Source organism: Trichosurus vulpecula, chromosome 1, assembly GCF_011100635.1.
Source record: "Trichosurus vulpecula isolate mTriVul1 chromosome 1, mTriVul1.pri, whole genome shotgun sequence".
Taxonomy (NCBI): Eukaryota; Metazoa; Chordata; class Mammalia; order Diprotodontia; family Phalangeridae; genus Trichosurus; species Trichosurus vulpecula.
The window spans coordinates 38,382,572-38,409,483 of NC_050573.1; the positions used below are offsets into that span (position 1 = coordinate 38,382,572).

The following is a 26,912-nucleotide window of genomic DNA, read 5'->3' on the forward strand; positions in this document are numbered from 1 at the left end:
TGGTGGCTTCTGGCTTGGTGTCTGATTCCAATGGTTGTGGGAGTCAGCACACTACTGGCAGGGTGATAAAGTGACCTGCGAGGTCCTTTGTGGCTTGAGAAGTCAGTGAGTAAAGACATAATCTGTGAGTTATTAAATATGATGGGTAATATTGTCCCATGCCAGTGTTTTTGGACATGTCCATTTTGCTAATGTTGCCGATTATTCATCTGATGGTATATTTCTTCCAGCCTGAAGAAATAGCTGACTTGGCAGAATTTGCCAAATAGACTTCTACTGCTGCTGGGAGAGTTGTGAGTCTTCTGAAGTTTCCATCCACTTGGGTCTGAACCTAATGACTGACCTGGGGTGACTGTCTCTTCCCCATCAGATGGCTGGCTGACTTGGACGAGCTGATACACCGGAGATTCAAGTTGTTGGGCGACTGTCTGCTCTGCTCAGCCTTCCTGAGCTACGAAGGGGCCTTCAACTGGGAGTTTCGAAATGAGATGGTCAATGTGGTGTGGCAAGGAGATTTACTGGAACGGGAAATCCCTCTGAGTCAGCCTTTTCGACTAGAAAACCTGCTCACAGATGACGTGGAAATCAGTAGGTAGGTGACGCTCTTCGGCCAAGAGACTGGTGCTGTTATTTCGTGGAACAAGGGAGGGGACAGCAGGGTGGTGGGTAGTCCCCTGCTGTGGTGATGCTGGAGGAAGCCAGGCTTGGGCGGAGCCTGGATTTAGTGTAGAAATAGAGCTGGCCTCCACTTCTTCCCGAGAGCAGGGATAGAGCAGGCAGATGTTTCCTCCTAATACTGGGCACCGGGTTATTGGTCTATTCCCTTCCCTTAGAGCCAGACTGTCTTTCTGCTCAGCCGTTGGCATTTAGACTGAGCAACACAGTAAAAACAATCAGGGAAGCCTTGGATGCAGGACTGATTTTCTGATGTTCTGATCCCCAGGTGGGGCTCCCAGGGCCTGCCTCCTGATGAGCTCTCTGTCCAGAATGGCATTCTCACCACGCGAGCTAGTCGCTTTCCTTTGTGTATCGATCCCCAGCAGCAAGCCCTAAACTGGATAAAGAGAAAAGAAGAAAAAAACAACCTACGGGTAGGGCTGATGTTATCAGCAACTCTTCTGATCTACACGCTGAAATGATTTTGAACCAATAGAAATACAGATTTCAAGGATTATCTTGTTGCCCATTTTGGAAGTCATGGAAGTAGAAGAAAAAAATAGTGAGAATAGGTAGAGTGAGTTTTGGTTCTGCATATGTTCCAACATGGGCTGCTGTGGTCACGTGGTAGCTCCATAAGGATATGTTTTTGTCAGGTATTATTTAATATTTTTTCATTAATATTGTAAAACTTTCTTATAATCTAGTTTTGTGTACCTCTTTTATTGTTCTTGTTTGAATATTAGATGCATGAAATATTGCACTACTTTTTGGTATATCTTTTTGTGTACTTAAAATGGTCATTGGGGTAGAGAACCGGTTGTTAATTTTATTTGAATACCACCACTGGATCAGGGCTATGCAAAAATGGAGAAAGCTTCTCTGGGAGGCAGAGGACCCCCTTTCAGTGCGGGTCCTCAAGGGAAGGCTGCTTGACCCCTTTTTGGAGCTGGAGTAGAGAGGATTCACTGGCAGGCACATGGTGGATGAGATGGCCTCTGAGGGCCCTTCCAGCCCTGGTGTTATGATGCTGCCAGCTCATTGCTCAGAGCAAATGCGGAGTGGCCACAGCTTTTTCCTTTCCAGCTAGTGCTTCTTTCCCCCCACCCCACCCCCCGGGCTTCACAATCACGTGGGGACCCCCACACAGGCACACACAGACACTCATGGACACATATGTGGACGTACAGACATACACATGGACACATATACAGTCATTCAAAGACACACACTGATACACACAGCTAAACTAGACACGCATACAGATAAACACAGATACATGAACACACAGATCAGACGCACACAGAAACATACTTGTACATGTCATATGTGGACATCCAGATACACACATGGATACATATGCAGGCACTCAAAGACACACATAGGCACATACAGACACAATAGATAAACACAGATACATAAACACACAGAGATACACACCCAGACACATGTGGACAAATGTGTGGACACAGACGTATAGGTGGACACACACATGTGCAAAGACATACACAGATAAGACAAAATAGACACAGGCACACACAGACATGGTCACACAGACACATGGACATGTACGGACACATACAGGTACAATCACACAGACACATGGACACACAGATACACATAGATACAGATACACACAGAGAGCTCATCAGAGATATGTAGACACGCTCAGAGACATACTCACAGAAACACACACTTTCTTCTCTTTTACATACTTCCTTGTTCTAATCTGCCCCTTTTTGTCTTCTAGCACTTCTGTTCTCCATTTCAAAGGCAGCCTTTACTGACACCCCATTCTTCTACTCTACCTGCGGTCTAAGAACTTGGTTATTAAAAATATTTTGATAACTGTATTTCACTATAATTAGTTCCCTTGCAATCCTATCTATTTTGTTAGATCCATTTGAAAACATTATCCTGAGAAAGGCTCCATGGCCCTTCCCAGATTGACTGCCCACGAGGTGTAGGGCACAAAAAAGGCTAAGAGCCTCAGCACCCCCTCTTTTGGTGAGGGCGTATTCACTTTCCATTTGTTCTGGTCTTTTTTCAGGTTGCTTCTTTTAATGATGCTGATTTCCTCAAACAGCTGGAAATGTCCATAAAGTATGGTACCCCTTTCTTGTTCCAAGATGTGGATGAATATATTGACCCAGTGATCGATAATGTATTGGAAAAAAATGTGAAAAACATTCAAGGACGACAGTTTATTATATTGGGAGACAAGGAAGTTGATTATGATACGAATTTCAAACTCTACCTGAACACCAAACTGGCCAATCCCAAATATTCTCCATCCGTGTTTGGAAAAGCCATGGTGATCAACTACACTGGTGAGAATGGACAGGATCTTTGTTTGGAATCATTGGGTCATAGACTTGGACCTGTAAAGAGCCTCAGAGGCCAACCCCTTGATGTTGGAGTTGAGTAAACTGAGGCCCAGAAAGGTGAATTGGCTTTCTGGGAGTCATATAGTTAGTGTCCGAGTCAGGATTTGAACTCAGGTCTTTCTCGTTCCAAGTCTAGCACTCTTATCTCTTCAAGGAGCTGTGATTATGGAGTCCTATCAGAGTATCATTAGATTTAAGATTAAATCTTCTATTATGGTTCTAGAATTCCAGTCTAATAATAATACTAACTAATGCTTCTATTGCACCATTCTAACAATGTCATTCCCTTGCTTGAGACTACTCAATGGCTCCCTAGTCTAGGAAAAAGTACAACTTTTGTAATTTAAAGTCCTGAACAGTCTGACTGTACCTTACATTTTATTCATTCATTCGGTAAGCATTTATAAGCACCTACCATGTGCAAGGCATGGTTGGGGTCTGATGGCTCAGAGTGAACGTAGATAGCAATTGTTTCTGTTTTGGCCAGAAACCCTGAGGGTCTTCCCCTCCCAGAATGATTTTTTTTGACTAGGTAAAACAAGCCATTCTTTGCCTCATTTCTTACCTAGCCTTAATCACTGAATGAGCTTTGCCTCAGTCAAACTGAGACCTTAGCTTTAAAAGGCCAACATCTCCCACTGCATGGGGCCATCTCCAGTCATCCTGATCTGTATATTCCCGCTGGATCCAGATGGCTCCAGAGAAGAAAGTGAGGCTGGTGACTTTGCACAGCCCTCCTCACTTAAATCCGATCCACTTGCATGCCGTGGCATCACCTCCCTGATGTCATTGGTCCTCTTCGAGAAGGAAGGACAAACAGCAACAAACAATGTCCATCTACCATGTGCAAGGCACTGTGGTAGACCCTGGAGATGTAAAGGCAAAATGGTCCCATTCTCTGAAGGAGTTTACATTCTACTTAGGGGCTATGACATTTGCGTAGATAAGTAAATACAAGGTAATTTCTCATTCCTCCTCTTCACTTTCCAGATATTCATATTGTTCCCCTTCACACAACCCCAGTTCCAGCCCAAATATCCTTTTGCTGCTCACTGGACTTAGGATCCTATTTCTTCTCTTTTTTTGGGGGTGGTGCAAACACTGTCCCTTGTGCCTGGAATGCTCTCCTTCCTCATCGCTATGCCTTAGAACCTTTTCTTCTTTCAGGACTAAAGTTCATGGATCATCTCTTCCCCAGAGGAAGTTCTCCCTGATCTTTGCAATTATCATTTCATGTAGTATAAACTATTCAAGCACAGAGACTGTGCTGCACTTTTGGCTCAGTGCACTGACTGATTTGTGTTATGTGATGACATGATGTATTAGCAAGGCAATAAACACAACATCAATGATAATTGTGAATATGGCTATGTAATTCCGTATTGCAAAATATGAGAGACTCTCCATATAGAAGGTAGAAGAAGTAAAACATTTATTCAGATACCAGAGGACTAAATCCCATAACCAATAAGTCCAACCCATTCAAGCAGCAACCAGCTCCTAAAACCAGTAAGTCCACTTTATCATAACAGCAAGGAACTTAAAACACACTATCACAGCATGGAGCCTCGCCATCCCATAATCTTCCACCCCCCTGCTGGGGCCTTGCCACCAACAATCACTCACAGCACAGATAGCACGTCTGCTCTCTCCCTTGGTTCTAACTGCTCTCTCCCTGTATTTCCTGTGACATACTTTCCTTTTCCTCTCAGCCAGCTCCTCCCACCATATGTGACTTAGGCTTCCTGTGACATAAGCGAGTCACACGGCCTATTAATGGGTGGGAAAGATCTTCCAATCTAAATTGTCATTACACACAAGGAAAAATAAAAATTGGAAAACACTATATTTGGAAAGTCCTGAAAATAAGGCCATTCTCTGTGTCCCATCCACAGTCACATTGAAAGGCCTCGAGGACCAGCTGCTGAGTGTCATTGTGGCCTATGAGAGAAGAGAACTGGAGGAGCAAAGGGAGCATCTCATCCAGGAGACGAGTGAGAACAAAAACTTGCTGAAAGACCTGGAAGATTCCCTCCTCCGAGAACTGGCAACATCCACCGGAAACATGTTGGATAATGTGGACTTGGTGCAGACACTGGAGGAGACAAAGACGAAGGCCACTGAGGTAAGGGGAGCTCTTGCCGCGCATGTTGGCCGTGTGTGCATGTCATCACTACTAGCCCCATGTGGGGCGGAAGAAGGCTCTGCACATGCTTGTGCTTTGCTCGAGGCTGCTCCTCTGGGGTCACCATTACATGTAGGGGAGAGAGTGATGGGGGGGGGAGTCAGGAAGACCTAGGGGGACAAGAAAGAGGCAGCTAAAGTAGATGAGATGCTGTACTTAGAGTTGTGGCCAGAGACCAAAGCTGCTGACAAGTTATGACGCCCTCTGAGTCTCATTGGCCTAGCAGATTTCTTTCAATTACTTGAAAGCATCACACTCACATCTTGATTTCCTTTCCCCACTAATTTTTCAGCGCATCACAAAATTGCACCTTCATGACTTTACAGATTTCCTTTATATGAAAAACAAACAAACAGAAAAAACCATGTTCTGATGCAGACCTTTCCTTTAGGTGTCAGAGAAACTCAAATTGGCTGAAAAGACAGCAGTGGACATTGACCGACTGCGGGACGGCTACCGGCCTGCTGCCAAGAGGGGTGCCATTTTGTTCTTTGTTTTATCAGAAATGGCACTCGTGAACACCATGTATCAGTATTCATTGTCAGCCTTCTTAGATGTCTTCACTCTCTCACTTAAGAAATCTTTGCCTGATTCTTTTCTTCCAAGGAGGTTAAAAAACATTATGGACACTCTAACTTTCAACGTCTACAACTACGGCTGCACAGGTCAGCATAACTCTCTAGCAAGATGAATACACCCTCAGTTTTGTGGGCATTGTAGGTCTTCAGTAATAATTATTGAATTTAAGGGGGTTATGTCAGTCACGCAAGCTGTGGTAATCATGCAATCACATCCCCGACTTTAGGGAAACCTGTCTATGAAAATTTGTATTTACAGAGAATGGGGTTGGTAATTCAGGTTATAAGAAGAAAGGGTTCATTAAAATGACAGAATTACAGAATTTCAGAGTTGGAAGGGACCTGGGAGACCTTCTAGTTCATCCTTTACCTGAATAAGAATATCCACTACTATATGTTCAACTAGTGTCTCTAGGGAGAAGAATCTACTTCCTTCTGAGGCAGAAAATTTTAATTTTATAGAGCTCTAATTGTTAGCAAACTGATTCTTATGTCAAGCAGACATCTCTGTCTCTCTGTCTCTGTGTCTCTCTTTCCCTGCCTCTCTCCCCCTTTCTCCCCTCCCTCCATCTTTCTCCCTCTCTCTCTTTCAATCTCTGTCCTTTCTCTCCCTCTCTTTCTCTCTTCTCTGTTTCTCTCTTTCCTCTCTTCTCTCTCTGTTCCTGAAGACAGCTAGCATAGTAATCAATAATTTTTCTGTAGTGCTTCTGTAGTGTAGGTTTACAAAATGTTTTCCTCACAACCATCCTATGAAGGAAGTGGTACAGATATCACCCACCATTTTACAGTTGAGGAAACTGAGGCTTAGATAGGTGAGGATTTCCCCAGGGTCAGAGCTATGCTTTGAACCTATGTCTCATGACCTAAGTCCAGCACTCTTTACTACACAATTCTCCCTTTCCTCTTATAGAATGGCATCTTGGTATAGCATATCCAGGTCTGTCACTATCCTGGTCACCCTGGATATATGCCAGCATCCCTCCAATATTCTAGTTCTAGTCTAACACGAGTGAATTATAATAGTACTGTCATTTTCTTTGTTTTGGACGTGTCCTCTCACAATGCAATGAAGATTATTTTTTTTTCGTTGCCACATTTCACTGTTGCTTTATATAACACTTACTGTCCCCAGTTCTTTTTCACAAGAACTGTTATCTAGTCATACTTTTCCTCATTCTGTATTTGTGCAATTGATTTCTTGAATCCAAGTATGGGACTTTACGTTTGTTCTGTTAAATTCATTTCACTAGATTCAGTACATTCTTTTCTTTTAAAAATTTTTATTGATAGCTTTTGTTTTTACCTGTCTTTTATTTCCCAATGCATCCTTCCTTCCACCCCTACACAGAATGCTATCCCCTATAGTAAAGAGTAAAAAAAGGGAGGGGGGAACGCAGTTTACAAAACTAAATAATACCTCAACCAAATCTGACAGCATGTACAGTATTCCAAACCTCTAGTCTTCCATCTCTACAAAGAAGGGAAGTGCATTTTCATGTCCTTTCTCTTCTTCAGGAACAAATTTATTCATTATGATTACATAGCATTTAGTTTTAATTTTCTTTGTTGTTTTAGCCCATTGTTTAATCTTTATTTTGCCATTCAGTGTGTTAGTCAACCCTCTCAGCTTCATGTTATCTGTTAATTTGATAAGAATACCATTTATACCGTCATTCAAATCGCTTATAAAAAGGTTTAGCAGCCCAGGGCCACGGATAGATCCCTGGAACATTCCCCTCCAAAATTCCCTCCAAAATGGTAGCAATCCATTAAGTGGTGTTCAGTCATTCAATCTGTTCCTAATCCTCCTAACTCTCCTATCATCTAAACTGCATCTCTCTGTTTTATCTACAAACATGAGATATTTCTACCCCTTTCCCCTAATCTAGAAACCTGTTCAAAAAGGGAGGGGTAGTTTAACTGAAATAACTTTTTTCTTCCTTTAAAATTTTTTTATTTTTCAATCAACAAGCATTTATTTTCTCCCCTTCCTTCCCCCACTCCCCACTCAATTTGAAAGAGCACTAGGTGACTGTACTAAGCACTAGGGATACAAATAAAGGCAAAACCCCCAAATATCAACAGCAATGACAAACAATCATGGTCCCCTGCCTTCAGGAAGCTCCCATCCTGACGGGGGAGATACCATGTAAATAACCATGCCAGCTACCTAGAGAATGGATGGAAGGCGATCTGAAGGGGAAGGCACTAGCAGCCAGGGTGATCAGGAAGGGCCTCCTGCAGAAGGTGGGGATGAGAGTTGAGTTTTGAAGGAAACCAGGGGAGCCAGGAAGAGGAGGGGAGGAGTGAAGAGCTTCCCAGGCCTGAATCTGAAGGTGTAGCGTGCCCTGTTGGAAGGGCAAACAGTCCAGGAAAGCTGGACAGCAGAGGGGGTGGAGGGGCTGACCGACCAACTGGATTGGATTGGACTCTTCCTCAGTCTTCCTTGGTGTTTTCACCACAGGGCTGTTTGAGAGACACAAGCTGCTCTTTTCTTTTAACATGACCATCAAGATAGAGCAAGCAGATGGCAGGGTCCCTCAAGAAGAACTGGATTTCTTTTTGAAAGGTAAACGGCTTTGCACAATTTCACATTTCTCCCCCAGCTTTCCTAATCTATAGTGAAGACGTTAAAAAAGCCTACTGAAAACCTAAATCAAATTGGATTAGATTTACAACTTGGCTTTGGACTTTGTAGTTTTGATGAGAATGTAGCTGTGCTGATTTTACAGTGAGCCATCACATCAGGGTGATGAGTTGGGCCGATTGGACTCATTTGATAGAAATGATGACTGTTCTCTTTCAATTCCTGTGTCTCTTGTCCACATGCGAGAGAAAGGGGAGTACTCTGGGTTGTGTGTCCTCTCAGTGTCCACTGGCAGATCACAAGGGTTGTTTGTTTTTCCTTGTTGTGAACAGGAAACATTTCCCTGGAGAAAAGCAAGCAAAAGAAGCCTTGCACTTGGCTGGCTGATCAGGGCTGGGAAGACATTATGCTTTTATCAGAGCTATTTGCAGATGTCTTTGGTCGACTTCCTGAAGACTTAGAGAAGCAGAACCACATCTGGAAGGAGGTGAGCTATGTGATTGTGTCTGCACATGCTTGTATCTTTTCCTAATTGCTTTCTAATTACCAAACTACAACTTTGGTTGAAGCTGGGGATTTTTAACCCGGGGTCCACAAACTTTATTAAAAATTTTTTTTTGTTAACTGCATTTCAGTATCATTGGTTTCCTAATTGATAGGGTATAATTCTAACTTTTATTTTGTGCATTTAAAAACATGATTCTGAGAAGAGGTCTGTAGGCTTCCCCAGACTGACTACCAAAGGGGTCCGTGACACAAGAAAAGTTAAGAACCGAAACCTTAAAGGTTTAGGCCTTTCTAGACCAGAATACTTTTTAGGATTGTTAGGTAACGGATTGATCTCTGCATCTCATTCCAATTCTCCTACTGATACCTCCTTATAAGCTGGGAATCCACGAGCATTGCTAAATTAAATTGTCCTTCTTGAGCTAGACTTTAAACTGGTTGGCTGGGGGATGAGATGGAAAGCAGACACTGTCCCATGACAACTGGGTCCATATCCTTTCTGATCTGATCAACTCTGCCATCTTTGTCCCAGTGGTATGACTTGGATTCACTGGAGCAGTTTCCATTCCCTCTGGGCTATGACAGCCGTGTGACAGATTTCCAGAAGCTGCTTATTCTTCGATGTTTCCGCGTGGACCGAGTCTATCGAGCGGTTACTGACTACGTGACTGTGACCATGGGGGAGAAGTAAGTAAGAGGTTTTTACTTAGTCCTGTCTATGGCCTGCGTCACCTTCCCTGGGACTTTCAGGAAGAGTTTTGTAATGATGGAGAAAGCTTTGGGATCTGTGCACTAACTATAAAGAAGATACATAAATCACATGCACTGTTCACCTCAGTAAATATGTGATAGGAGTGTCAGGAAGCTATGTTTGAATTGGTCGTCAAATGAGACAGATGAGGTACCTGATCTGAAAGCCTGTGGAAATTCGTAACAGCCAGAGAGCTAAGTGATATAGTTAGGGAGGCCCAACACATCGCACTAATCTTGCCTCTGACACGTCCTGGCCATGGGACCCTCAGCAAATCCCTCTCAGTACCCCCACCCCATCCTTTAAGAGTTGGAATAGACATCAAATATCATCTGGTCTCTGAACCATACTTATCATAGGAATCCTCGTTACATCCCTGAAAATGGGCGTTTGAAGGTCTCCATCACCTCTAGCCCCAACCAGCCTGACAGTACTTTCCTCATTGGAATCCCTCCATTCCCTAGCTTCCTGACCCATCCTCCACACAGCTGCAGAAGTGTTCACCCTAACTTAATTGATGAATTCATCAGCAAGTATTCATTAGGCGTGGCCTACGTGCCAGGCACTGTGCTGAGCATTGGGGTGGAGAGACAAAAGGGACAGCCTCTACTCTGTGGGAAGCTACGATCTGCCGAACAAAACAATATGTACATGATGTACACAAAATGAATACAAGGTAGTCTTGGGAAGGAGGATACTAAGCACTTGGGATATAAAAAGAAGCAAAAGGTAGTCCCTGCCCTCGAAGAGATCACAGTCTAATGGTGGAGACAACAAGCAAACAGATACATACAAACAAGCTACGTACAGGATAAATAATCAGAGAAGCAAAACAGGGAATAATGAAGAGAGGGAAGGTGCTAGAATTAAGAGAGGTTGGGAAAAGCTTCTCCTAGAAAATGGGATTTTAGTCAGGACATGAAGGAAACCCAGAAGGTCAGTAGGCAGAGTTGAAGGGAGAGAGTGTTGCAGGTCTGGGGAACACTCTGAGAAAACACTTGGATTGTTTGTGGAACAGCCAGAAGGCCACAGAATACCTGTCAGGGAGTGAGGTGTAAGAAGACTGGAAAGGTAGGAGGGGCTGGGCTATGAAGGGCTTTGAACAATAAGCAACATTTTGAATTTGATCCTGGAGGTGATAGGGAGCCACTGCAGTTTATTGAGGAGGGAGTGACATGGTCAAACCTGTGCTCTAGGAAAATCATGTTAGCAGCTGAATGGAGGCTGGATTGGAGCGAGGAGAGACCTGAGGCAGGCAGACCCACTAGCAGCTATTATAATGGTCCAGGCATGAGATGATGAGGGTCTGCACCAGGGTAGGGGCACTGTCAGAGGAGAGAAAGGGCATATTTGAGGATGATGCAAAGGTGAAGTCGACAGGTCTTGGCAATGGCTTGGATTTTGGGGGAGGGGGGAGGTAAGAGATGGTGGAGAATCCAGGATCCCTGATTGCGAGCCTGAGGGACTGGGACGATGTACCCTCTGTAGTAATAGGGAAAGGAGGAGGTGTGGGGAGGGTTTAGGGAGAAAGATAATGATCTCTGTTTGGACATGTTGGGTTTACAATGTCTACTGGACAGCCAGGTCAAGCTGTCTGAAAGGCACTTGGAGATGTGAGATTGGAGGTCAGCAGAGAGACTGGGGCAGGAAAGGTAGATTTGGGAATCCTCGGCACAGAGCCGATAATTAAATCCATGGAAGCTGATGGTAGTAATGGCTGGTGTTAAATGGAGGAAGTCATAAGTAAAAATGCTGGAGTCAGATGGCAAAGTGCATTAAATGTCAAACAGAAGACTTTATATTTCATCCTAAGAGCAGTAGGGAGCCCCTGGAAGTTCTTGAGCAAGATAGCAATACGTTCCTGTGCTGCAGGCATGTGACTCTGGAAGCTTTGTGGAAAATAGGTGTAATATCAATTAAGTTGGTACTTTTTTTACTGTTTTAGAATGATAAATTAATTAATTGTCTTTGATTGAGTCTAACCAGGTGCCAAACCCCAGGCCCAAACCCCTAATTACTAGGTGCTAAGCAGATGTGGGCGTGAAGGAGAGTTGCTAAGACCAGAGCCAATAGTATGCCCCCAAGTTCTGGTTGCTCAGATGACATTTGATGACGTCCAATGACTGTATAAAAAGAGAGAACAGAGCTGGGGGCTCTCACTCTTGGAGGAGTGTTGATGTGGAGACTCTGGGCAGCTGTAGTTAAGAGCCCTCCAGCTGGTGAACCCAGATGTTGATGCCTTCTTGGTAACTATGAATTGTGTTTGGTCTGTTTATAATGTAGCTTTGTAATTTGTTTGTATTTGCTCTGAAGTTCAGGGTTCTGGCTTTTTCCCCTGAGCTAAGTGAATGATATTCGTATGTTGGATTGAAATAAGATTGTTAACCCCTTAATGTTGCTTTCCTTAGTAAAGCAGATCAAAAGAACCTGTGCTGGCAGCGTTCCTGTTGTTGGGCTTGTGTTGGTCTTTCACCCCTACAGCAGCTGCTAGCCAGATTGTTTCAACAATGGGCTGGAGTGGGGAGAGGCGAGAGGCCAGGTAGAAGTTGGTGGATGCTTGTTTCACCAGGGTCCATCGCAACCTCTCCATGACTTCATAGATAGCTTTCATGAATCTCTGGTGGCCATCCTTTTGGCTCAGTCGGGCCTTGGATCACAAATGTATTACCAGTCACTTGGGGGTCACACAAAAAGGTTTTCCAGCTTGGTAGCACCTGCTGGCATTTGTGTTGCTCAAGAAGAGCCTCCATTCACCCAGGTCATGTCCCACCATAATAGGCATTAGAGGAGAATTTTGTTAAAGGCTTTCTACACACATGCCAGTCTTTGCATATCCCATACAAAGGGATAGTAGTGTTCTTCATGATGATGGACCCTCAAACTTGTGACTGAATTCCTAATGATCTGGAATGTCTGGTTTTGTTTAGTGTCTCCCTTCATGTTGACATTTTCCTTCCTATTTAATCTCTGTCTGCTTGATGGATCATGAGTTGACTAGACTTTGAATCTAGAGATCGCTAGCCTCCTTTCCCAGCTGTAGTTGATGAATGTCAAGAAAGCCATTGACACTGAATTCATGTACCCAACTTCAGGGATCACCTGCTAATTAAATTTCCTCCCCAAAGGGAGGAGAATATTGATCTATGAGCAAGGAAAGAAGCTTATCTGGGCTCTTTCTCCTGCTTAGGTATGTTCAACCCCCAATGATCAGCTTTGAAGCCATTTTTGAACAGAGCACCCCAAATTCACCTATTGTTTTCATTCTGAGTCCTGGCTCAGACCCTGCCAGTGATCTGATGAAATTAGCTGAGAGATGTGGCTTTGGAGGAAATCGCCTCAAATTCCTTGCAATGGGTCAAGGCCAAGAGAAGGTAATTTGTTCTGGTGAAGTTTAGTTCCTAAACTAAAGCGTGTGTGTGTGTGTGTGTATGTGTGTGTGTGTGTGTGTGTATGTGTGTGTGTGTGTCTGTGTCTGTGTCTGTGTCTGTCTGTGTCTGTCTGTCGGTCTGAATGTCTTTGCAGGGATCTGGGAAGTTGAGGCAGCTTTTGTATGTTGATATTTACCTTCATGTTTTAACCCAAGGACAGTTTTCCCCTCTCCTGAAAATGGCTTGCATTTCTGTCTTTATGGAATAGTAACTAACCCAGAATTTTATAGGAGGACCCTTTTATTACATAGATTCAGATATATTGAGGATCAAATTATGACCAAGGAAACATAAGTCCATGGAGTCACAGCCCAGCATGCTGTGATCAGCCAGTCAAGTGGTTGTTAGTCCTCTCAAACCACTGTGATAAAGGAGAGACCACGGCTCTTGGAAATTTGATTTTTTTTAACATCGAGGAAGATGACTATGATTAATAGAATGTGTATTCCATGCTTCTGAAACAGAGTGTAGGGTCTGCATTCTCAGCATGGTCACCATGGAGCAGAGTTGTTACAAATGCACTATTCTAAGCAGTGTGGAGTTCTCTAAAATCCACCTGGATTTGCCCTGGACCTAGCTATGTATCTGCCCCATGGGCATCTGCAGGTGGGCAAACTGCTGTTGGCTCAATGCAGTTCCATGTAGAAAAGTCAGCCCTCTTCATGATCATGTGCTGAGGTTGAAGTGAATCCCTGGGACAAGCATTGTCTGGACTTTTTATGCTGGGTCAAGGCCTGGATCTGATAGATTCAAGGTGGAGTATTAGGTTTCGGTTCAGACCTATGATTTTAGTGGTGTAAGGAACTTCTGGTGTGGAAGCACCATCCACCACCCCAGAGCAGGGACTCCTCAATAATGAATGGTCTTGGAGAGCTGTGGTGGGGGGGATGGAGAGGTTTGGTGACTTGCCTTGGGTTATACCTACCACTGGTATATGACAGGGTAGGATCTGAACCCAGGGGCCAGGCTGCCTTTCCACAATGCTTATAGAGTCATGATTTTCAAATCTTGCCTCTGACCCTTACTAGCTGTGTGACTAAGTCACGACCTCTCCCTAGACCAGTTTATTACCAGTTTATTCTTCTGTGACAGGAGAGGGTTGGGCTCATTCTGCTCAGAGGTCACCAGCGCATGACCCTTTTGCTGTGATTGGTGCAGGTGGCATTGCAGCTGCTGGAGACTGCTGTGGCCCGGGGTCAGTGGCTGATGCTGCAGAACTGCCACCTTCTTGTCAAATGGCTTAAGGACCTGGAGAAGTCTCTGGAGAAAATCACAAAGCCCCACCCAGACTTCCGCCTGTGGCTCACCACTGACCCCACTAAAGGCTTCCCGATCGGGATCCTGCAGAAATCCTTAAAGGTATGAGGCTTGGAGATGCAGAGCCGGCCATCTGTCTGTCTGTCCATCCATCTGTCCTCATCACTGGATGGTACCAGCACTGTCTGGTAGAGGACTACCTGGAGAGAAGGCTCAGCAAAGAGAATGGAGATCACCCCTTCCTGCCTTCTTGCTCTGCCATCTTCAGTCCTTGTTGGAGGAGGATCTTGGCCTGGTGGGTGGGGACTCAAGAGATAGGTTTGAATTCTGAATCTTTCTACTGGCTCAGGCTATAACCTTAGGGAACTACTCTTCCTCTCCAGATGTTAGTGTTTTCCTCTATAAAATGATTGGGCTGGAGGAGATCATATCAAGGAATTTTTTTTAGCTCTTTGTATGCACGGGACATGGCTGGCACCTTGGGAGAAAAGTCTCTTTGAATGGTCAAATACTGTTAGTGGGATGAAACCATCATACTGCAGGCGGATATAGAGATGAGAAATTGTATCTCTTCCCCATTTTGAAAGTACAGGCATGCATGGGGTGTCTGTGGAATAGTCTGTGGAGCATGTATGTATGTGGCTGGGGTTGGGGTAGGGACCTGTGCTCTGGCCCCTTGTTAATGGACATGCACAACTGGCCTTCATGTGGCCTTTAGTAGAGGCCAGAGCACAGACAGACCATGCCTTCTACCTGCCCATGGTCTAAGAGTGAGCCCAGAGACAGCAGTAACAATAGTCAGACTCTCTGTTCTTACCAGAGGCTTCTCCACCTCACCCCTACTCCCATCAGCTCAGAGTAGGTGACCCATATTGTTCAGTTGATTATCACAGGCATTATTTTGGAAAAGGTTTTTTTTTCATGCACCCCCAGCCCCACCGCAAGGCAGGTGTGGAGAAGATTTTAGTCCTCTCCACTCAATAGGTGAGGAACCCAACAATTAGAGAGGTTCAGGGGCCGTGTTGAGTCAGCGGAAAAGGCAGGACAGAAACCTAGATCTTGTACCGCTGAGAGCAGGATGTGCATCTTTGGCTGGGGGACCAGAAGCACGGGAGGAGAGGTGGAATCCTGCACACGCCCTCCAGCTACACACGGTTCCCCTCCATGGAGAAGAGCAGCTGCACAGAGCCCGTCTTTCTCTTCTTTCCTCCTCTCTGAAGGTGGTCACCGAGCCACCCAACGGCCTGAAGTTGAACATGCGGGCAACGTACTTCAAGATCTCTCATGACATGCTGGAGCAGTGTCCTCATCCTGCCTACAAGTCCCTGATCTATGTGCTGGCCTTTTTCCACGCAGTCGTGCAGGAGAGAAGAAAGTTTGGCAAGATCGGCTGGAACGTGCCCTACGACTTCAATGAGTCCGATTTCCAGGTTTAAAATAACGGGGCTGATAACCACCATGCCTCTTCCTCCCCTTTGGTGCCTTTGACCTTTGTCCTTCAAGATTGAATGGGGGGCAGGGGTCTGTTTCCATTTCCAGAAAAGAATGAGAGGCTGGCTGGGTTCTGGGGAAGCAAGGTGTCCCTTGGTCTTCACACACCTTGGCTTCCATCTCTAGGTCTGCATGGAAATCTTGAACACATACTTGACAAAAGCCTTTGAACAAAATGACACCAAGATCCCCTGGGGGAGTCTCAAGTACCTCATTGGAGAGGTAAGTCCCTTGTAGCCTGGCCTTCCATGAGAATGCCTCCCGGGTCAGAGAGTGAAGGATCCTGGGTAGGGCCCGATGCTGGATTACATCACTCCTGAATGTCCACCAGGGCCAAAGCAGATGCACGTGTATGAGCGGCAGCCTGGCTTCTCATCACTCTCTCTCCTTCATCCCATGGATTCTGGTTTCAAGACCCAAAGGGGCCGCCCTGGAACCCCTCCTGATTAAATAGCACTGACAAAGGGGACTAGAGATGCAGGATGGCTACAGCCCACTGAAAACCCTAGTGAATCAGACTTGATTCTTCTCCTTCATGGTCAGGATTCCTGAGCATACTAGCCAGCCCTTCTCTGCTCCTATTTGGTATGGATGGACCCTTTCAAAGGCTTCCTCCAGGTTTCCATTCCTCAGAAGGTCAGGCATTGTTACATGTATTTGTTTGGATCCAAAATCTCCAAAGGAATTTGGCTCTCCCCCCTACCCCCGCCATTGTTAGGCGAACGATCATCATGGTCATCATTTAAAAGGTATTGCTTGCCAGTTTGGGGTCTTCCGTTGTGGGATGTCAGAAAACTCATTTACAGTGTAACTTTGAAAATCATGCCTGCTCTGTACATAGAAGGGTGGTCTAAAGGATAGAGCTGGCTGCAGGATCAGGTCTCGCCTCTGTCCCCTTCTGCCTGTGTGCCCGTCACCCACGTGAGTCATTCAGCTTCTCAGTGTTCCCAAGAAACCCTCTGCCTTGGTAGAGTGTTTCCTCACCAGGAGCTCCCTCAGGGAGTGAAATCCCAGGTCCAGTCCTGTCCCATCCCACCTGTGAGGCCAGTCCAGCCAGACATTCCCTGCTGGGCACTCAGGTGGCTTCTGCCTTGTGTCTAGGTCATGTATGGAGGCCGGGCTATCGACAGCTTTGACCGGCGCATTCTGACCATCTACATGGATGAGTATCTAGGGGATTTTATCTTTGACACCTTCCAGCCATTCCACTTCTTCCGGAATAAGGAAGTAGATTATAAAATCCCAGAGGGTGATACCAAGGAGAGTTTTGTAGGTGAGACTGCTCAGATACTGGAAAAATGTAACTAATTCTTACCCCCAAAATAGGTTTCGGTGATGTCCATTTCTACAGCAGTTCCCCTGATCCTTTTTCTAGTTGAACTTCTCGAGGGTAAGCTTGTTTGGTCAGTGACTTCCCTTTTGTAGACCAAACTGGCCATTCTAAGCCATGATGTACATTTGACTGCTTTCTTTGAGGGGACCGTGTTAGCAGGGAGCAGCATCCTGCTGACCACCTTCCATTAGCAGCCCAAGGAAACAAACCTCTGGAATGCAGGGACAGCCTTGTTTAAAAGAACCCCATCTGCTGGGTGTGGTGGTACACACCTGTAGTCCCTGGTGCAGGGAAGGCTGAGGCTGGCGGAACACTTGAGTTGGGACTAAAGCTGATCCCACGTCCATACCAAGTCTAGAACCAGGGGGATGAACTTCTGGGACCACCAGGTTGTCTAAGGAGGGGTCAGCTGGGCCAGGTGGAAAATGGTGCAGGTCAAAGCTCCTGTACTGTCATTGGTGGAGTTGGGTTTGTGGGTGGCCACTGTACTTCTGACCTGCGTGAGATAGGGAGCCAAGCTCCAAAAAAAAAAAATGTAAATCATTCCTCAAAACAGATCTGATGAGATATATATAAGGCACTTCACAAACCTTAGTGTACCACATAAATGCTAGCCAGTTTTGTTATTATTAATATTACTGTTATTATGGGAATCAGCATTGCTATCCCGGGTCCCTAGGAGGAGTTTCTTGTTCCAAAGACTCCAGCCCACAGGGAGTCTGCTCATCCCTTTGAGGGGTCCTGGTTTCTTTTACACCTCTTTTACAGAGGCAATCGAGGCACTCCCACTAGCCAACACACCTGAGGTGTTTGGGCTCCATTCCAATGCTGAGATTGGATACTACACCCAAGCTGCTCGGGACATGTGGTCTCACCTGTTGGAATTACAGCCACAGACAGGTAGAGTCCTTTCATCGGGGGTACTTTGCCCACTCAGAATGGCTGCTGTCGGTGTTGGGCTGATGTTAGTCTTTTCTCCTTCCCTTTTCCCTTTCCCCCCTGCACTGATGTTTTCCCCTGAGTGGCATCAGCAGTCTGCCTCGAGGCCCTGATGAATGTTGTTCCTGTTTCAGGGGAATCTGGCACTGGCATCAGCCGGGAGGATTACATTGCCCAGGTTGCCCAGGACATTGAAAACAAAATGCCCAAAGTGTTTGACTTGGACAGTATCCGTAAACACATGGGACTGGGCATCTCTCCCACGACGGTGGTGTTGCTGCAGGAGCTGGAGCGTTTTAACAAACTGACAATACGGATGATGAAGTCTCTGGCTGAACTCCAGAGGGTAAGTAGGGTGAGGTGGGAGGGAGGCCGGCAAGGTCTGGGCTCTTTAGCTCAGTGCTTGTTGGTTGTTTACTGAGCTGCCTGTGCTTGGGCTCTATCAATTCTGCCATAGGCCTTGGCTGGGGAAGTCGGGATGAGCAACGAACTGGACGATGTGGCTCGGGCCCTTTTTAACGGTAACATCCCAGGCATCTGGAGAAAACTTGCCCCTGACACCTTGAAGACCCTTGGAAATTGGATGGAGTACTTTTTGAGGAGGTTTTCTCAGTACACAACTTGGGTAAGGCATGGGTGATGGTGTCTTGTTGGCTTCAGGCTTTCCTGGGCAACAGAAGCAGCTCCTTCAGAATAGCCCTGCCTCTGCTGAAGCTTGCTGGTGTGACCCCTTGGAGGGGGCAGAGAAGCATCTTGGGCGTTGTGAGTTGGGAAGAAGGTGACAGGGTCACTGTTTTCTCTTTTTGTCCAGATTTTAGAGGGTGACCCCAATGTGATGTGGCTGTCAGGGCTGCACATCCCTGAGTCCTATCTCACGGCTCTGGTTCAGGCCACCTGTCGGAAGAATGGCTGGCCCCTGGATCGCTCCACGTTGTTTACCCAAGTGACCAAATTCCAAGATGCAGACGAGGTGACTGAACGAGCAGGGCAAGGTATGGTCAACTCCAGGGGGTCAATCCTTTTGCAGGCCACCTCTGTTACCCTCAGCCTCTTCCTGTCTGAACCTCCTGGCTGGGTCTGGCTTAAGTTATCAGTCCTAGGACCAAATCAGAAGGGGTGTCTGTCTGACACAATGTCAAGCTGGATGAGCTATTGAACGTCCCCCATTCCTCTTCACTTTGTATATTATTATCATCATCATTATACAAGGCCTTAATGGTTAAGGCTGCCCCTTGGAGAAGAGTTCTTAGGGGGAGGGCGTCTCTAAACCAATCCAAAGTGGAACCAGTAATTGAAAAAAGTTGTTAAAGGGATTAACACTTGTTACTTTGGTGTGAACCTTTCGGAAACATTACCCAGTGAGGATCGTGGCTCATACCTCTGGCATTTTGTAGCTGGAGCTGCTGCCAGGGAAGATCTAATCCTGGGCGAGATGGGTCCTGAGACAGATGGCAAGGACATTTCTTTATCTTCCTGGAAGGATGCAGAAAGGCTCAGGTCTAACTGTTGATGTGTGCAACATCATGCTTTCATGCAGTTGCAATCTGCATTTAATCATTAGTCAGTTAGGGCACCAATGCCAACTACGGCATGGTTTCTCACGATCTGTGGAGGAAAAATCTGAAGTTCCCCTCCCTCCCCCATGCTTTCGGGGTTCCCAGAAGGGAGAGATATTTAGTTAATTTACATTATTCAATTTCTTCATGTCTGTTGAGTCACTTCCCTGCGGATGTGGATGAAAGACTCAGAGGACAGGCAGAGCGACATCATTGCAGTGATTACGCACCACAAGGAGATCTTAGCTCTGTGACTGGATATTGGCATACTTAATCATTAAAGATCGATCATCTATTGCCACGGTTTCAGCTCCTCATTCTTCTCTTGGTATCTATAGGATGCTTTGTGTCGGGGCTGTATCTAGAAGGTGCTGACTGGGACATTGAGAAAGGCTGCCTTATTAAGAGCAAACCCAAAGTCCTGGTTGTGGACCTACCTGTCCTGAAGATAATCCCCATCGAAGCCCATCGTCTCAAACTCCAGGTTAAAGGAAGAAGCCCCCGGTCCTCTTTCCAGACCCTCTTCCTCCTTATGGATGTTCTATAAGTTCCTTGTTTCCTTTGCTTTTTTAGACTGAGGTTTCGGATAAGAAATGCTGTTAACAGTCTATCCCTGTAGGATAATCTAGATGCTTATGGAACTCTTGGTGGGATTGTTTGGGTATGGCAAGCTCAAGATGGCAGCTCACCCGATTGTTTCTAGAGTAGCCACAGGGGGAACCCATGGATATTGGGCCTCATGGTAATCTGGTCCAGACTGAGTTAGCTTTTGGCAAGCCATCCCCATGTCATCATCATACCAATGTGAAAGGCTTCCTCCAACCACCTCCTCATCTTCTCAGTGTGGGATGGGCTGTGCAACTCAATCAGATGGTCACCTCTTTAAAACTTTGAGGCACCACACAGGCCATCTCTTATTCCCACAAGATTTTCTCTGAGACCTCACCGTTCTCTCCTCTCCTTGGCCTTTAGAATACCTTTCGGACACCTGTCTACACCACATCCATGAGAAGGAATGCGATGGGAATTGGCTTAGTTTTTGAAGCGGATCTCTTCACCACAAGGCACATTTCACACTGGGTGCTACAAGGCGTGTGCCTCACGTTGAATTCTGATTAGCTCTTGAATGGGAGAAGCTGAATTTCCAATTCTAAGTTCCGATGATGGCAATGGATATTCTGGGAATTCATGAAGAACCAGGAAACCTGGAATCATTCTCCAGGCATCGAGGCTCACCTGTATACCTTTTTATAGTACAGAAGGGGTTTTCTAATTTGAAAATGAATGTTTAACTTTTCCCAAGAATAATTCACTAACACGAATCAAGGGGAGGTGGCTTCATTTACTTAATCTATAATATATTCTTTTTTTATGATTTGCTGTGTTTGGGAAATAAACATGATCAAAGGATTTTAAACATATGCTGGAAGTTTTGTTTTTCTTCTCAGAGATCTCTTCTGAGTAGCTAAAGGTGCCCACCTGATGCCCTCTTGAGAGGAATGTTTTCTAATGGGAATCGCTAGAGGAATGTAAGGGTGGGTTTTAGCCCATGCCTCAATGACCTCTTTTAAAAAACCATGTTTCTTTGGACCATAATTTTTGGCCCAGCCCAGAAGCCAGTTCTGTGAAAAAGGAAGGCTAAGGCTAGGCTGGCTGTCTGACTGCTGGAAGAGAGACCCTGTTGCCTTGTAGGCCAGGTCAGTGGGAGTCCCCTTTCTGTGAAATCCTAAAGTATCATAGAGTAGGATGTTAGAGGCATCTGGTCCCACACCCTCATTTTCTAGAGAAGTAAACTGAAGTCCAGATAGAGGGGAGGGGCCTGCCCAAGGCCATTCAGTGACTGACAGAGCCAAGATTCAAATCTGGGCCCTCAGACTCCAAATCCAGGGCCTTTTTTTTTTTTAAACCACTGAACCATGATGCAAGCTTTTAGGTACCTCTCCCTACTTAGGACCTCCCGGTGAGCAGCTGCCCTTGCTTATAGCCGTTTTGCCTTTTGGGGATGGGTAGATGATTTTCTGAGCAGCTAAATTCTGCAGTAGCTGTAATTTCCCTTCCCCCAAATCCCACATTTTGTATTATCTCCACCCTAAATCCATAGCCTTGATCCATGAGCTAGGTAGCGCTAAGCTGTTCCAGTAGCAGAAGGAGGTTCATTTGGGAACCAGCTGCTGCCTATGGGGTGGCAGGCTTCCCAGTGAAGACATACTTGTCGTCCATCGTGGGTGATGGTGCCTGCAAGGTGGAAGTGATTTCCGGTGGTAGGTTCCCTATCAGGATGGCTCCCATCAGCTCATTAGCTGGTGCCAATGTAGCTTTAATAGGCCTAGGCTGGAGTTTGCTGGGGGACACTGGGAAGGGCATCAGAGGGCACCTCGGGAAAAACTATTTAGATTTTTATAAGGCATATACTTTTATAAATAGCTCCTTAAATCTATCTGATTGCAGGAATAACTGAATGTTGAAATACAACCAAAAGGTTACCTTTTCAGGACATGAAACTATGCCACAATTACAAATCTAAGGTTTGGAAAGGACCTTAAAAAGAGGCATTCAATCTCTACCTGGGAATCTCTGGTTTTCCATTCTCTGATTAAAGAACCCCACAGTGCTGGGGTGGGGCGGGGGGGGGGGAGGGAGGAGGGGAAGTAGGGGTGTGTGTGGGGAGGGCTGAAGGGGATGGGGAGCCCACCACCACCCTCCAAGGCAGCCCACAACTTTTGGAAGTTTTTCCTTTCATCAAGCTTCGGTCTCCGATGCGGCATCCACCCATTTCGCTCAGGGGGGGGACATGAGAAAAAGCCTTTTGGACGAGAGTCAGTCCCACTGAATGGACCCGCTGCTCCTCCCCCTCCCTCTTGCCCCTCCCTCAGGTGGTTAATAAATGACACAAAACAAAACGATAGCAGGTTTAGAAAATAAAGTTTGTTGGGATCTTCAAAATTTGGAATAAAATATAACAAAAAATATGAACACACATTAGGGTCAAGGTGACATGAAGAGTTATGTCAATCTTATTTAGTTCCTTTTGACATATACATATATCTGCATTGCTCTCAATGCTGCCTGGGAAGGGTCTGTCGTGAAGTTACACTAGTCTCCAGGGGTACGTGTGAACTACTACATACGGAGGTGCTGAAGACTCCGAAGGGGATCGTAAGTCAGTTTATACATGTCGCTCCAGCTTTATAATTGGGTACGTCACTATTTGGGTTCGTTAATATTACGCGGTAATGCAGACTGTGGCCTGTGCTGTTGTCCACATGTGCGCTCGGATTAAATGGGGTTAGAAGCAAGCATTCGGATACACGGGCATTTGGCCACGGCATTTGGTAAATACATATTCTGCATTAGGAACGCAATCGTGTCTCGGTTTGGGGAGAGAGGGAGGGAGGAGGAGACGGGGACGAGAATAATTTGACGGATCTGAAAAAATTTGGCATGCATGGGACTTAAAAAAAGCGGTAGACGAATTTTCTTTCCTAGTGGTGATCACAGTGCATAAACAGCAATAGAATATAGGGTCTCGTGGGCTTTGCCTTAAACAGTTCTATCGGTCCCTGAGTGCTTCCTAACAACTTTGCTTCCGTTAACCTGATCCACCGCCAGCGTCTCCACCTCGGGCTGCGCCGGGGCGGGCGGGACGTGATGGATGCGGTGCGCCACCCCGACGTGCGCCTTGTGCGCCTTGTCCCTGGCGGGGCTGTGCTGGTCCCCCGAGGTGCGCTCCGACGCGATGGGAGGGATGACCAGAGGCCTTTCTTTGATGAGGTGCACCTCGGCCGACTCCCGGGCCAGCAGAAACGGCGTGGGGTCCGGCATGGCGTCCACCGGCTCGCGCAGGAGGAGCTTGCGGCTCTCCGAGCCCAGTCTGTAGACCTCCTCGAACTCCGGGTTGAGCGGCGCCGACAGGCTCTTCTTCATGCGGCGCCTCGGGGTCTCGGGGAGCTTCTCCTTGGGCGGCGCGGGCTTGTAGCCGGCGGCGGCGCTGGCGGCCGGGCCGGCCGAGGACGCGGGGCCGGCGGCGCCCGCGTCGGCCGGGCTCATCAGCAGCTTCTTCTTGGTGGCGTGCAGCTGCGACGTGAGGTAGGCGATGGTGCCGGCGCGCTGCTCCAGCTCGCCCGACAGCACGCTCAGCTTGTGGCTCTTGAGCTTCAGCTCCTCCAGGTACTTCTTCTCCCGCTCCTTCACCGTGGTCTCCAGCACCGCGATCAGCGCGTTCTTCTGCTCCAGCTCCTGCAGCAGCGCCTGGTTCTCGGCCTCCTTCGCCTTGAGCTCAGCCTCCAGGTCTTCGCATCTTCGCCTCAGTTCATTGCTTCGGGAACTTCCATCTCCTGGAATCACAAGCACGGAAAAGGGCGTGAGGGGGCCCTCGGGAGGGGCGCCGGGGGCTCGCGCGCCCACCCGCCCGCCCGCCCGAGCCCCCTCTGCTCTCTGGCTTCCTCTCGCCATCCATCTCCTCTCTGTCTCTCTGTCCCTTTCTCTCCTTTCTCCTCTCTCTGCATCTTTCTTTCTTTCTCTCTCCCTTCCTTCCTTACTACACCCCCCATTTCTCTGCCTCTTTCTGCTGTTTCTCCCTCTTCTGTCTCTTTGCCTCTCTCCCTCTCTTTCTCTCCGTCTCTTTGCTTCTCTCCATCTTCTTCTCCTTCTCTCCCCCCTCCCCCTCCCCCCTCCTCTTCTCTGCCCTCTCTCTCTTTCTCTCCCTCCCCCCTCTCTCTGTCCCTTCCTGTCTGTCTGTCTCTCCCCCCCTCCCCCTCTCCTCTCTTTGCCTTTCTCCCTCCTCTGTGTCTCTGTCTCTTTCTCTTTTTCTCCTCTCCTCTCAGTCTGTTTTTCCCTCCCTCTCCCCACCTTCCCCCCACAGCCACCTCCCCCCCCCCCCGCAGCTGACTGTCCCTCTACCAATCATTAATTCATTTTGTACCTTAATCTCCTTATCTGTAAAACAGGAAATCGGTACAGATCCACCTCTTTGGGGGCAATAAACATTAAGTGCGTTATAACGGCAAAGGAAAGGGAGATGTGCCATGAGGTGGAGAACCTCACTCCACTGGGAGTCGGCAAACATGACTTCTGCTACAACCTGGCTCATGTAATTTAATCTCTCTTCAATCTTTAATCTTTGAGCTCCTTCATCTTTAAAATGATGGGGCTGGAGGGTGGATTGTGGAGGATGATCTCTAAGGCTTCTTCCAGGTCAACATTTGTTGTTCGATGGGCCTGGAGTCAGGAAGACCTGAGTTCAAATGTGGCCTCAGACACTTACTGGCTGTGTGACCCTGGTCAAGTCATTTCAACAGTTTGCCTCAGCTTCCTCATCTGTAAAATGGGACCCATAATGGCACCTACCTCCCTAAATGCACTTAGTAGGTGCTATAGAAACGTTAGCTATCATTACTATTCTGTGTAACTGGAGGCATCCATAATCACCAGAAATACACCCTTTCCACTCACACCAGTTACCTTGGAATTTAACCAGTACCAAATTCATCTGTTTTAGTTTTCTTAAGACAAATCAATTAAATCATTATGTGATTGCCTGTAAGGCACTCTTTTGAAAGGTGAAGTCTTTGTTTTTCATAATAAAGCACACAAAAACCCCTCCAGAAGTGTAATGAATCCCCAAACCCAAAGTCCAGCACTGACCAAGGGATTAGGAGAGAACCACAGTAGGTGGGACCTGAGCCCAGAAGCTCCCTCTTCTTCTCCCTCCTAAGCCAATCTGTTTTCCTGGCTAGTCTCTTATCTCAGGAGAGCTAGGCCCTCCCCTGGCCACCCCCAGACACACCCATCTTCCAGCCTCACTTCCCTTCAGTCATTCCCCCAGCCTCCTCCTGGGCTTTCACTCTTTCCCTCCATCTCTCCCTCTACCATGGAACCTTCCCTTCTATCCGGAAACATACTGCGATTTCTAGAGATTTCAGAGTTGCCACACGATTGCCCTTCTACCTGAAATAACTGAATCTGCCACTGCAAAGAGAAACTGCTATGGAGCTCCTCCCTCCTTGAGCCTGGACCTCAGCTTGGGCTGTGACTCCCCAACTGCCTCAAATCACCCCGGGAGCTCTGAGTCTCTGCAGTTTTGGAGGCCCTGAAACTCCACTAGTCATATTTCTGCCCTCATTCTTCTTTCCACAAGGGCCTGTTGGGAAACAAGCCTCAGGTAATTCTGCCTTTGATACATGAAATGGAGCTTAACATATTTATGATGCTGCATCTCAGCTTCTAGGCCCTCCCTAGGCTTGGAACTGAAGCTTCCAAATCAGCCTAATTCAGACACCAGCCAAACAATAAAGGATCTGTTTCTGGCATGATTTCATCCCTCCTCTCTAGGGGAAATGCCACCAAATGGACAGTCTGTAACAGTATGACTGATCCACTCGTCCCCAGGCTTTCCCTGGGCCTGCCTCCCTTGCTGCAGCACAGCTGAAGAAGGAAGTCCAGGAGTGTGCACAGGCTTCCTCCAGGCAGGCCCCTTCCAGGGCACCGGAGGATGCCTAATCACATCTCTGGAACCACCGCCACGCTTAGAAATGATGCTTGCTTTGCTGCTTCCTATTTGCTCCTTGAAAATTCAGCCTTGGTTATGTGTACTGTTTGCTATCTTCAGTGGGCACTGCCGATGGAAGAGGCAGGGTAATTCATGCTCTGGAGAGTTGGTCTCTGGGGCTGGTCACTGGTACCAACTGACTCCTGTTCTCTCTAGTGGCCAACCCTCTAAAAGTGGTTCAGAAAATTCAGCCAAAAACCAAACTAGGGATGCTGCTCCTTGAACAAAGTTGGCCCTTCATACTGCACAGGCCCTCTCTAACCTAGACTGGCTGTTCCTATTGGTCCTGGAGCCTGTGAGAAGTTGTACGTATGTTAGCAACATCATATTCTTCAAAGAATCACTGGAAGACCACAGACACCTGCCACCTCTCCTCTTCCCCTCCTTGTCCCGAGGGACCAGTCCCAGGAAGAGCATGCTGGCTACATGATGTGGGGCTCTCCCCTAGAGGAAAGTCATTCCAAAGGGGTGGTTTCTCGCAGCTCGTTTCTAAAGCCTGATCACACAGGACTCAGTTTCTCAGAGTGGAAACTCTGCTCTTTGAGATTTCTGAAACACAGCCTCAGTGTGGGGGTCAATGTGACAATGAGGGGTGTGGGGGCAGGACCTGAAGAGCTTCCTCTGGTGATGCTCCTGTAATCAGACCACTCTCAAGATTAATTCACGTCTTTTTTTAAAACCATGCCTGGGGAACAAAAGGCTTGGGAGG

At 46.8% G+C, this 26,912-nt stretch overlaps 2 protein-coding genes across 3 annotated transcripts in view; one reads left to right on the top strand and one right to left on the bottom strand.

Annotated features, from left to right (window-relative positions):
- Window positions 1–20,775, top strand: part of DNAH10 (dynein axonemal heavy chain 10) — a 164,758-nt gene extending 143,983 nt beyond the window's left edge. Inside the window, exons 60-78 of the mRNA XM_036765131.1 lie at window positions 371–592; window positions 944–1,091; window positions 2,708–2,987; window positions 4,940–5,169; window positions 5,621–5,894; window positions 8,272–8,376; window positions 8,727–8,881; window positions 9,434–9,588; window positions 12,840–13,023; window positions 14,239–14,439; window positions 15,558–15,767; window positions 15,955–16,050; window positions 16,930–17,101; window positions 17,930–18,061; window positions 18,235–18,446; window positions 18,558–18,725; window positions 18,912–19,092; window positions 19,995–20,140; window positions 20,629–20,775. Coding sequence (XP_036621026.1) covers window positions 371–592; window positions 944–1,091; window positions 2,708–2,987; window positions 4,940–5,169; window positions 5,621–5,894; window positions 8,272–8,376; window positions 8,727–8,881; window positions 9,434–9,588; window positions 12,840–13,023; window positions 14,239–14,439; window positions 15,558–15,767; window positions 15,955–16,050; window positions 16,930–17,101; window positions 17,930–18,061; window positions 18,235–18,446; window positions 18,558–18,725; window positions 18,912–19,092; window positions 19,995–20,140; window positions 20,629–20,775 — 3,418 coding nt within the window. The remainder of the gene's footprint in view (window positions 1–370; window positions 593–943; window positions 1,092–2,707; window positions 2,988–4,939; window positions 5,170–5,620; window positions 5,895–8,271; window positions 8,377–8,726; window positions 8,882–9,433; window positions 9,589–12,839; window positions 13,024–14,238; window positions 14,440–15,557; window positions 15,768–15,954; window positions 16,051–16,929; window positions 17,102–17,929; window positions 18,062–18,234; window positions 18,447–18,557; window positions 18,726–18,911; window positions 19,093–19,994; window positions 20,141–20,628) is intronic.
- Window positions 20,776–22,566: 1,791 nt separating this feature from the next.
- The window catches only part of CCDC92 (coiled-coil domain containing 92), a 44,965-nt gene continuing 40,619 nt past the window's right edge, over window positions 22,567–26,912 (bottom strand). For both annotated transcript variants that reach the window (XM_036736216.1, XM_036736210.1), the window contains exon 4: window positions 22,567–23,990. In XM_036736216.1, coding sequence (XP_036592111.1) covers window positions 23,197–23,990 — 794 coding nt within the window. In that variant the 3' untranslated portion in view covers window positions 22,567–23,196. The remainder of the gene's footprint in view (window positions 23,991–26,912) is intronic.